Source organism: Rhamphochromis sp. 'chilingali' (genome assembly GCF_963969265.1).
Source record: "Rhamphochromis sp. 'chilingali' genome assembly, chromosome: 12".
NCBI classification, from domain to species: domain Eukaryota; kingdom Metazoa; phylum Chordata; class Actinopteri; order Cichliformes; family Cichlidae; genus Rhamphochromis; species Rhamphochromis sp. 'chilingali'.
In genome coordinates this window covers 2847196-2857960 of record NC_137939.1, presented here as the reverse complement: position 1 = coordinate 2857960, position 10765 = coordinate 2847196, and the positions used below count along the sequence as shown (strand labels likewise).

Below are 10765 nucleotides of genomic sequence, written 5' to 3'. Positions count from 1 at the left end.
GTTGTCAGTGTCACACCCTCTCACATCTGTCCTAAATCTCCAGACCACAGTAATTGATGTGCATTACTTCCCTTTGCCTGCACTACAATTTGAATCTCAAACTTTGCTTTACTGAAGAATTATGCTTGTTTGCATTCTGAATGCATAAACAAACACCAACACAACTCTAGTTGCTTGTGTAATTGCAAGAAAAATTATAGGTTTGGTACTTGCACTAAATTTGAGCCATTTTCAGAGGCTGGTGAAAACATGTTTAAACACGTTTAAACACATTTCAGGATTTCTGTGAATACTGACAGTATATACTAAATTTCCAGGCTATGCTGAATTAATTTGAAAAAGTAGCAGTTCTTGAGCATTTTACCCATGCAGTTTTTCACTCACAAAAAATGTATAAAAAGTCCCTCAGTGGTTGTCAGGTGATGACATTTCATCTCACCACCTGTCGCACACCATTTAACAGAGAATTTAGCAAGCATGAAAACAATTTCAAATGATGTCTGAATAACATGTTACTCATTGTGTCAGGACTGGTATGAAGATGTGTCTATCCAAGCTCAGCTCACCGCGTATAGGCTCTAAAAATGGTTGTGCTGATAATATTTCTACCCAGTGATATTAAACATATTTAAGTCTTGCTTTCAAACCAGCAGAGATCAATTATATATGGTATATTTTATATTCTGTCTCCTAAAAAAATTCCATGTTGATGTAAAATTAAAAGCCATTAAAATGGTCAGATTAATTGACTTCTATATCCTTTCTTCCCCAAACTAACTGCAGATATAGCCTTATCTTTTTCCAAATATGTTCAGTGGTGTGCTTCAGTCCACGAAAACAAACATGTATCCTCGTCACGAATCCTAAACTTTTCTCTATTTTCTTTTCTTTTTAAAAGGGTGTGTGCGTGTTTTGTGTGCAGTGAGGAGTTGCGGGGGGAGGGGAGGGGCAGACGCTCTCATCATCATCATCATCATGACCATCAATGAGTAGGCTCTGTAGCCTTCAGTGCAACGTGATAAAAGAGTACTCCACCTACGCTGCTGATTGGCGTTACGCAGGTATCCAGCTATTATTTATTACCCCAAAGCCCAGACGCTTCATTCATCCGGACTGGCTCTCACAGCGGGATCTAGCCGATTCCACTCTACTTTGCACTTGGGCGCACTCAGCTGACTTGCCAACCGCATTATCTGCTCGACAGAAAACAGGTAAAAGCTAAAAAAAAAAAAATGTCTTAATGCTTAAAAATGATCTTTAAAATAACATTTAAACTGTTATCTTGTTGTGAAAGAAGATAGTTTAAGGTTTACTTTAACTCTTTGGTAACGGAACAGAAAGAAACACTGCGTAAAACTACTGTCTTTGATCAATATGAATCTGTTATTTACTGATTTTGAAAAATTCTCTTCAATCTAACTTTGCGAACAGTAAATTGTGCGTTTTTACGCACCGATTGCATCGTCCCTTGTGCGCAGTGGGTTTCTTAATGAAAATGCAATGAATTTCCCCATTACGAAAACACCTTATAAAACGAATTGTTTTTGCACAGGCGACACCAACAAGATGAGAAGAGGTTTGCTACTGGTGACTTTTTTCCTCGTCATGGAATTTCGCTACAGCCGGTGCAGATGCGACGAGCCCGGATCGCGCAGATCAACTTCAGATGTAGGTTCCCGGGCACGTAATAATAATAATAATAATAATTGCATTTATATGGCGCTTTTCGGGGCCCTCAAGGCGCTGTACAATTCCACTATTCATTCACTCTCACATTCACACTTTGGTGGAGGCAGCTACAGTTGTAGCCGCAGCTGCCCTGGGGCATACTGACAGAAGCGAGGCTGCCATATCGCGCCAGAGTCTGAGAACATCTTTTAGAATAATCAGATTTTGTTTTATTCTTCTCATTATTGCAGCAGACCATAGGCTTAGAGAACTTTAAGCGGAACATCCTGAAGAGATATAATGACTTGGATTATGACAGCTTTGTGGGTCTGATGGGCAGAAGAAGTGCAGGTTAGTGTTTTCGACGGGCGAACATGACCAGTTTAAAAAAAAAAAAAATATATATATATATATATATATATATATATATATATATATATATATATATATATATATATATATATATATATATGTGTGTGTGTGTGTGTGTGTGTGTGTGTGTGTGTGTGTGTGTGTGTGTGTGTGTGATGTATGATGACAGTAATGCTGAAGCTATAAACTGAAGAATAAAATATTTGCTGCAATGTTTCTGAAAATCTCGCCGGTCTTCTGTTTTTGTTTTATTTTCTTCATCAGAGGCTGACGCTGAACAACCATCCCAAAAAAGTAAGATTTTGTAATTTACTTATGGCGTAAAACGACCGTTTAAAATTGTCATGAAATATTGCATTTTGCTTTTTATATATAAGGGGAGATGGATGACATTTTTATTGGACTTATGGGACGGAGAAACGCAGAGACTGGTGAGTGTATGGCAGGTGTCTAATATCCATGTCCTTTTAGCTTTGTCGCCTTTCATATTCATGTTTTCTATGTATATGTTACAGATAATGGTGCCTGGAGGAGAGAGTATCCAGAGAGGAGAGGCATTTTTCTCAACAAGTGCAGGCTGAGGTGAGTGCTTCTTCCTTATTCTTAAACAGACATCACCAAATGTCAGCTGTTTAGAAAAAATAAGTTAATGATCATCCTGCATAATTAAGGATAAAACCGATTTCAGACATAGAACTTCGGAAGATTTGGGGTGTTTTAAAAGGGACTGGTTTATGCAAACCATCTGCATGCTTTTCATTTCTTAAAGTAAATCTCTACTTGTAGTTCTCACAGTGGATTTTTAGGGTACTTATGTCCATGTATGTGTTTTGTTTTTTTCCTGCAGGTTACTTCAGGGACTGTAGACACTGAGAGTTACTTTCATTTGGCTACAATGACAGAATGTCACCGAGAGCATCAACAGCAAACCAAATGTCTGATAGAAACAAAAAAAACCACATGATTCCCACTGTACCTGGCTTATGAAAGTGACAATGTACCAAGCATAATGTACGGTTTTATTTGGAGACAAAGTATAATTAGAAGTAATAAATTCTATTTCTTTATCATGTCATTCTTTTTCTTAAAGTTCAAAATAAATGTAATTTTTATACATAATTCATTCATTTAAACGTCGGTGCAGTTTCCCTTGTTGTTTAAGTGATTCTTCAAGCTGTTGTCTCATGTTGAGACAATACTGTTCAATCACAGTGTTGGGTTAAATAAAATCAGGTGCTCAAACGGTTCAACGGGGGGTTTCAAATATACTCTGAAAGGTGAAAAGAAAACACTTTATTTTGCATTTCTGAAACAAACATATCAAACATCCTGGCTCTGGTTTTAAAGCGTGTGTTAATTAGATTGAGTTACAAACGAAATTTAAACAAAATTAATTTATTAACTTGAAGCATTTTATGCCAAATTACTTAATTACTCACAATTAATAATAAATGTCATACATCTATTGCTTTTTCCTGCATAACTCCAAGCACATTGGCTGTGACAATAAATTCAAACACTGATGATGTCAAATATAATTAAGGCTAAACCAGATGTTCATATTGTTTGAACACAGCTGAGACACATGTAGCCTCCACTCAAACATCTCTTATCTTTAACAACTCACTCATGTTGTCATACTCAGCAGAAAAGAGTTGTTAGTGCGCAGTAAAAGGGTTATCTGAAAAAGTCATACTTTTCACCACAGTTCTTCTTGACTAATCACAGAAGGAAAGTAGCCACAGGTGCTCCTGATGTAGTTTCTGATGGCGATCAGACACACTGCAGTTAAAACACATTCAGTACCATCTAAAAACACAACACAGCTAATACAATACAGCGTTTTATTCGACTGCAGTCCTGTTCACAGTGAGATGGGAGTTTAAATTCTCCGTCTCCTTTTCCTCTGTCACCGTATCCTCTTTGGTTTGGTTTCCATTGAGAGAAAAGGCAACAGTTGTGCGATTCTTTCCGTCCTTCACCCCTCGAACTGCTTTAAGTCCCGCTGTTACAGCCGTCTGCGAGTGTGGGCTGACATTCAAACCATGACGTAAAGAGGGCTGGTAGCGTGGAATATAACCATACGCTCTTAGGTGGTAGGTGTAGTACTCCATCACGTACATCAGCTCTGCTTCGATATAATGAAACGATACAGCCAGGTCTGAGCAGCACTGCGGACCCTAAGGAAGAATAACACGTAGGTTAAAAACATAAACCACACACAGAACAATAAAAAGCAACTCACTCAAAATATGTTAACACTGAAGTATTCATATTTTTACTACATGAGTAGCAGTCACCGTCCATAATCACATTGATAGTCATTGCTATTGTAAACCACTGAGTTTTGCTTTAATGCCCACACCTGAGAACATGATCAGTAATCGTCCTTGTACAAAGTGTACACTGCTCTCTGCTTTCAATCTCTGAACTGAAATGTAATTTTCAACAAAATATTGGATTTAATAAAGACAAATAACCACATACGGTCCAAAGAAAAGAGAGTGCTGCACATTAGGGCTGCCACTAACGATTATTTTGATAGTCGACTATCAGATCATCATCCATTGGACGTAAAACGTACAGCTTACTGCACCAGCAGCATCTGCTCTTATATAACTATCATTAGCTTACAGCTTTAAGTGTTTAAGGTCTGTGCTAACTAAAAATAAAGACAAGATGATAGTTTATTAAATTTTAATGAAATTTGCAGATTGTTTCAGTGAAGTTTAATAAACTCCTTGCTATCTAAAATATAACAGGACACTGGAGTATATTCTCCAGCATCTCATACTTCTGATGATCAGCTGTCTGGTTGACGTTTATTCAGCTGTGTAAAAACTATAACTTTAATCTCAGACAAACCGATTTACTCAAGAACAAATAAAATACTAAAAAAAGCCAAACAATAACATTTTTAAGTTATCTAAGTGACTCATATATATTTAACCTGAGTAGCGAAAGACGGTGGTGGGTTTGAACACGATTTGCCGGGAGTCCGGTGTTCTCACGGCTCTAGTGAGCCTTGTCCCCGGGTAGCTATCGAGCTAGTGGGTAACAGACGTCTCCGAAAACGTGGAGCGCTTTTGAAAATATGCGGTGTCCTGATAAACTGAGCAGATATTTGAAGTTTACACAGCTACATTCTCGCCTGAAAATATGTTAAACGTTTATTTTGTGGCCCAGAAAGAATAATAAGAGTAATATTAAAACTAACTACTGTTTCATAAACGGACACATGTTGTCACAGTTTTTCCTTTTCATTGTCTGAGGAAAAAAAATAAAATAATTGTGGCTTAAAAATATTAAAAGTACATTTATGTTCTTATTACCCTTTAAAAAATAAAAATAAAGCAGCTCCATACTCAGGCAGACAGCACTTGACAGCATCAGTAATGAACCTGCCTCATTTTAATTGCAAAGTACAATAGATTAGTTGCATCATCAGCAACAAATTGACCAATTTTCCCCTCATTCGACAGCACATTGTCTGTGCTGCAATCGTCTACTTTAAAATGAACACTTTCTTTTTTCCAATTCAATTATTGTTTGCAAGGGTCAGGCACACAACTTGAATGTGTTAGATACTCACATATTCATTTATTTTAGTCAGTACTCTTCTGATGATTCATTTAAATCAATGCCTATGTTTCTAATTCAAAGTAAAATATACAAAACATCAGGCAACAGTTTTTAAATGTGATTCTAAATAATTAAATAAATAAAGAGATATAAATTGGTCAGAATTATTGATTATTCCTTCACATGTTCAGAGACCCTGCTCGGTGCGATTAAATCTGTTACTTGGTTAACTGACTAATCCTGCTTCGGGTGATAACCGTAGATGAACTGTAGGTTTGGAAAGGCTTACGTTTCACTCAGACATTTGGTCTGGAAATCAAAGCAAACGTTCCACTGAATAGCTGGATAATTTATTTACTTATTTATCAGTTTATTTAAGTATCACTTATGAACAAGTGGTCACGTTTTGCAACACTCTTTGAGCCAAGTAGTTTTAACCACTTTATCCTTTAATTTATCATATTAGATTTGTGTCAAGCATACCTTTTCTTTATTCAACCTTTTGAAGCATGGTGTCACCTGTAATTTGTAAAACTGTGCTTTCAAAGAAGTTTCCTCAACCCTTGATTACTTGGATTACTGTGAAGGTAGCATTAATGCTCAACAATATACATCCATTAGCCACTTCATTAGATTTTCCTTGCTAGTGGCATTTAGATCTGCCTTAATACTGGCATATATTCAACGAGGTGCTGGAAACATTCCTCAGAGATTTTTCTCAATATGAACCTGACAGCATCATGCATTTGCTGCAGATTCATGGGCTCCGCATCCATGATTCTCATGTTTCACCACAGTGTTCTGTTGATTTGACAGATGGCTGCTAGAAGCAGCCATCAGAAGATAAATACACTGTGGTGATAAAGGGATGCAAATGGTCAAAAATAATAGTAATGTAGGCTCTGGCATTTAAACAATGCTCAGTTGGTGCTGTGCCAAGTGTGCCAAGAGAATATTCCTGCGATACAGGCAGGATGGGACCATACCTTCATGTTGCTATGGCAATTTCTGACCGGACCATCCGATTGTCTTAATGAGCCTGTGCGAGACTGTTTTCTGTTCTTAGCTGACAGTAGTGGCAACCAGTGTGGTTTTCTACTGCTCTGGTACATCTGCTTCAAGGCTCAAGATGTTGTGCGCTGAGAGATGTTCTTCTCCATATCTTGGTTATAACAAGTGCTATTTGAGTTACTATCTGGCTATTCTCCGTTGACTTCTGCATCAACAAGGCATTTTCACCCAGTGAACTGCCTCCCACTAGATATTTTCTCCTTTCTATGTGAACTGTACAGATGTTTATGAAGGAAAATTCCAGTAGGGCAACAGTTTCTGAAACACTTAGGCCAGCCCATCTGAAACTGTCTTCCCCATTCTGATAGTCAGTTTGAAAGTCTCTAGGTCATCATGATCAGGTCCTCATACCTACATTCACTGAGTTTCTGCCATGTGATTGGCTAATTGACTGCTACAGTATGTGTGGCCAAACATATTTTGGAGCAAATTATGTTGCCATCCAAAGGAAGGCCTTTTTTGGTTTTTAAAGAAAACACCTTCCTGGTTTCAGTCAGAATATTGTCAAACCAAATTTGCCAATATTCTGATTGCATGTCTCCATATTTAAAATGTTAAACTGGCTAGCTTACAAGTCCAGATACGCCATCGATTGAAAAAGTTTGGCATGGTGTGACACTAAAATTCAAAGAAGGGCTTGAACTGTTGAAAAGTTTTCTATATAAGCTGGCCTCCTTAGTTCTAAAGCAGTTTTGTTAAATGAAAACATGACACCACACAGCAGTAAACATGTTCTTGATCCAACTTTTTTTGAAAGTTTGTATGTGCCTGACATTAAATTCAAAATTTGATTATTTTTCTAAATTAGGAACTTTTTAGTGTTAGCACTAAATATACAGTCTTTGAAGTACTTTCAGTTAAAGACTGTAAACATTATTGCCTATATGACAGTAAGTGTAACTTTCACTAAGAAAAAAGTGTGTACACTTTTTTAAATGAAAGACCTCTGTCACTTGAATGGAAGACATAAGCTAATGACATTAAAGGATTTCTAATTTAAGGTTCAGTCCGTCATCAGCATGACGTCCTAACCTAACTTGCCCCTTTCTAACAAGGTTAATCCACTCACTGTTTGTCTGCTTTATCTACGCGCTATCTGTGAACTGGATTTTAGAAATGGCCTTTGTATGAAAAGATTTCTTTGTTTTTTACCACCACAATGTGTAAGCCCATTTCACTATTACTCGCTCAAAAATAAAACTAATGTGAGGGGACTTGCCTCAACAATTGGGTAGTAGCAATAGCTCCAGTACCAGAAGCTCTTGGAGAACTTGCCAGTAAGATGGTGCTCTGGCACAAATGGGTGAAAAGTTTCTCGTTGCAAAGTGTCTCTGGAATCTCCTGCCAGAACACCCATCTTCTCCAAACACTGACCGAGAGCTAGGTCTTCCACAGGGGTCGTGTGTGTGCAAACTTTGGTTCGAAAGCCTTCCACAAATCTTTTGAGGGCTTCTTTACTGAGTACATAACCTGCTCCCCCACTCATGTAGCCTTGTTTGGTATAAGGTTTGAAGCGCTTGCCAAAATAGATTGGTTCTTCGGAGGAGTGGTTGGACAGAATCCAGCGCAGGTTGTCCACTACCACATAGGTGTCATCATCCGCTTTTAAGAACCAGTCTGCTTCATTCCCGTGGTGTTCGTAGACATAATGGAACGCTCGAATGGTCTTCCAGTAGAGCTGGTCACGGCCCTCCTTTGTCCCCAGGCCCACAGTGGGGAAGTCAGGGTCGTCCACAGAGCTCATGAACACGACGATGTTGCAGTGCCGACTCCAGGTAGCCCTGACATGTTGGGCCCTGCTCTGCAGGTTATACGGCCCCGTCATCACCCAACAGAGAACACGTACTTTCTGATACAACATATCTGCCACCTGGCTGTCTTCATCTGGAGGGACACACGACAGTATATAGCAGTGTTAACTGGTATGCAGTTGACCTGTTGCATTTGTCATTCTACAAGCCACACCACACTCTGCTTAACACATTTGGATACATATGCAGTTAGTTCCCTTCCACATCCTTTCAGCTGTCATTATTTTGGCCATGCCAATTGGAAGTAGCATGAAAGCAATAGTGGAAAAAATCCATATATGCATCACAGTCCAAAGCAGAATAGGTATTATCATCATTATACAGTCTAAAGTAGACTTGGTGCTATTTCAAGTCCGTTGTGTCTGTAAACCAATCTCTAAACTTTAAGGCAAAGTTCAGTCACGGGCTTAGAATGTTTCCTGCACTGTAAATATGTGAAAGCTATTATTAAATTAGAAAAAAAAATGTATTCACAACATAACACACCTGTACGGTGAGGAAGGTGCAGATTCTTAACAGCAGCTCCCTCCTTCCTCCAGCTGGTCGGCCTCTCCCTTACAGCAGTGACTTTTTCCTGAGCTCCTGACAGAACAGGGTAACTTCTCTCAAACCACACCTGGTGAAGGAAGAAGTACGTACTGCAGGCCCCTAAAATGAAGCCCAGCGAAAAGCCCAATCTGGAGCTGAAGCCTTTCATGGCGATAATGTCTCCACAGCTGCGAGGTCCAAGTTATTGCATGTCTACATGAAACAGCACCACACTCAGTCAATTTGATGCACAGCCAAACCACAAAGGCCAACAAATATCAGTCATTAAACGTCTTTTGCGTTACATGCGTAAGGTGCTTGATAGCAGGCTGACTGCATGTAGTTGTACAATTAATTTTGCTATCATTGTTTTCTTTTTTTAATTGCAATAATTTTAAAATTATAATACTTTGCCTCATGATTTTAGTCTTTGAAAAATGTCATTAAAAAACTATTTGAATGTCTATGAAGTCATAGCGCGCTGACACAGCAGTAGACATGCGTTTAATGTATAATGTGCACAAATGACGACATAGTGATTAACTTCGCTGCTCGTGCCTAGAGAAGCCGTTTGATTTATTATGGTGACGTCACGTCAAGACCTCCTCCTTTTGTTTAGTTTAAAGACGGGATGATTAAAACTAATATTAGCAACACTTAAATTCAGTTTGTCGCTGGAGCAAAAAAGACTAGAGAAGTGCTTTTGACACGCACTTCATAACTAACTGTCAGCGGGCCGCTGGCAGTGTTTTTCATTGCGTCTGATGAGGTTAAAGACCCCAAATCCGAGACAGATGTTAACGATTAACGTGACGAGAAATGTTTATGGCAAAGCAGCTTCTCTCCTGTATGCTGCTCTTCTACTTTATCCAGACGATAAATAAAATGACATGACAATCTGGTTACAATAATCAGGGATTCGTCCGTTGAGACAATAAATGAATAAACACGACAGAAACTGCTTGGCAGCAAAACGAGGCCAAAGGGAACCCAGATCGCTTTCCAAATGAAATAAATCAATACCAAAAGTTTCGTGTATGTCCACTGAGTAAATAAATGAGAAATACAAGCCTTTAAGAGACTCCCTCCCTCCTGTATGTTATTTACCTTTGCTGGGGATCAGTCATTTGTGAGCACGATGTGCTTGTCACCCCAAGGAGCAGCTAAAGTATTTCGTGAAAAACAGCACAAGGACGCTACACCTGTCGAGCACACGGCTACATGCAGGTCTCATTCATCCGAAATACTGTTTCTCAGTGAAGTCCTCCCTGCACTGTGTCGCCAAATAAGATGATTACCAGCAAAGAAAAGCTTCTGAGTAGAATTACATTCTTCTACCTCGCGGTGGGTAAGCTCTGAAAATGAACGCTGCCATTGGTCGCCTGTCGGTGACGTATGAGGAAGCGCTCGTCCGAGTCCTGAGAAATAATAATTGTTTCAGATGATCAAGATTTGTTTGTCACAAGTGACACTGGTTTTTCGGAGACGCCGGTGAGACAGTTAAAGGGTAACGCTAAATGATGGCGACGACTTGTCGTCTGCAAATAATCGCCACTAGGTGTCACCCTTACAACGGCTCCAAAAGGCTTCAAGCCAGCTCCAGCAATCATAAGCACTTTACGTTAATGCAAGCTACCTAACCAGAGCTACTGACTCCACTTTCAAACAGAACTCGGAAATTAAAGTACATTCCGAGTCACCTGTTGCCCTGGATCCCCATTTCGTCTCTTGCA

At 39.0% G+C, this 10765-nt stretch overlaps 2 protein-coding genes across 4 annotated transcripts; one reads left to right on the top strand and one right to left on the bottom strand.

Moving 5' to 3' along the window:
* Positions 1-1022: 1022 nt before the first annotated feature.
* On the top strand, positions 1023-3281 carry tac3a (tachykinin precursor 3a). 2 transcript variants are annotated; one of them, XM_080898184.1, is made up of 7 exons: positions 1023-1211; positions 1553-1668; positions 1923-2019; positions 2305-2334; positions 2418-2471; positions 2556-2622; positions 2888-3281. In XM_080898184.1, the coding sequence occupies exons 2-7, from the start codon at positions 1567-1569 to the stop codon at positions 2904-2906; spliced, it is 369 nt and encodes a 122-aa protein (XP_080754310.1). In that variant the 5' UTR covers positions 1023-1211; positions 1553-1566; the 3' UTR covers positions 2907-3281. The 2 variants fall into 2 exon arrangements, with proteins under 2 accessions (XP_080754310.1, XP_080754309.1); XM_080898183.1 differs by having other exon boundaries at positions 1027-1211; positions 1920-2019; positions 2888-3211.
* A 75-nt stretch (positions 3282-3356) lies between these two features.
* c1galt1la (core 1 synthase, glycoprotein-N-acetylgalactosamine 3-beta-galactosyltransferase 1, like a) lies at positions 3357-10560 on the bottom strand. Of its 2 annotated transcripts, none has more exons than XM_080898182.1 (4): positions 10371-10560; positions 8991-9245; positions 7913-8577; positions 3357-4220 (listed from the first exon to the last, which is right to left on the bottom strand). In XM_080898182.1, exons 2-4 carry the CDS (start codon positions 9199-9201, stop codon positions 3885-3887), a joined length of 1212 nt encoding a protein of 403 aa, XP_080754308.1. In that variant the 5' UTR covers positions 9202-9245; positions 10371-10560; the 3' UTR covers positions 3357-3884. The 2 variants fall into 2 exon arrangements, with proteins under 2 accessions (XP_080754308.1, XP_080754307.1); XM_080898181.1 differs by having other exon boundaries at positions 3358-4220; positions 10140-10560.
* Positions 10561-10765: the final 205 nt, after the last annotated feature.

What these genes read in the sequence shown, in the direction of transcription:
- c1galt1la (XM_080898182.1), bottom strand. Translation starts at nt 9,201, where the DNA reads ATGAAAGGCTTCAGCTCCAGATTGGGCTTTTCGCTGGGCTTCATTTTA. An exon ending in GCACCTTCCTCACCGTACAG is followed by an intron (nt 8,578 to 8,990) that starts GTGTGTTATGTT and finishes GTGTCCCTCCAG; the next exon opens with ATGAAGACAGCCAGGTGGCA. An exon ending in GCTACTACCCAATTGTTGAG is followed by an intron (nt 4,221 to 7,912) that starts GCAAGTCCCCTC and finishes ATTCTTCCTTAG; the next exon opens with GGTCCGCAGTGCTGCTCAGA.
- tac3a (XM_080898183.1), top strand. Translation starts at nt 1,567, where the DNA reads ATGAGAAGAGGTTTGCTACTGGTGACTTTTTTCCTCGTCATGGAATTT. An exon ending in CGCGCAGATCAACTTCAGAT is followed by an intron (nt 1,669 to 1,919) that starts GTAGGTTCCCGG and finishes TCATTATTGCAG; the next exon opens with CAGACCATAGGCTTAGAGAA. An exon ending in ACGGAGAAACGCAGAGACTG is followed by an intron (nt 2,472 to 2,555) that starts GTGAGTGTATGG and finishes TATATGTTACAG; the next exon opens with ATAATGGTGCCTGGAGGAGA.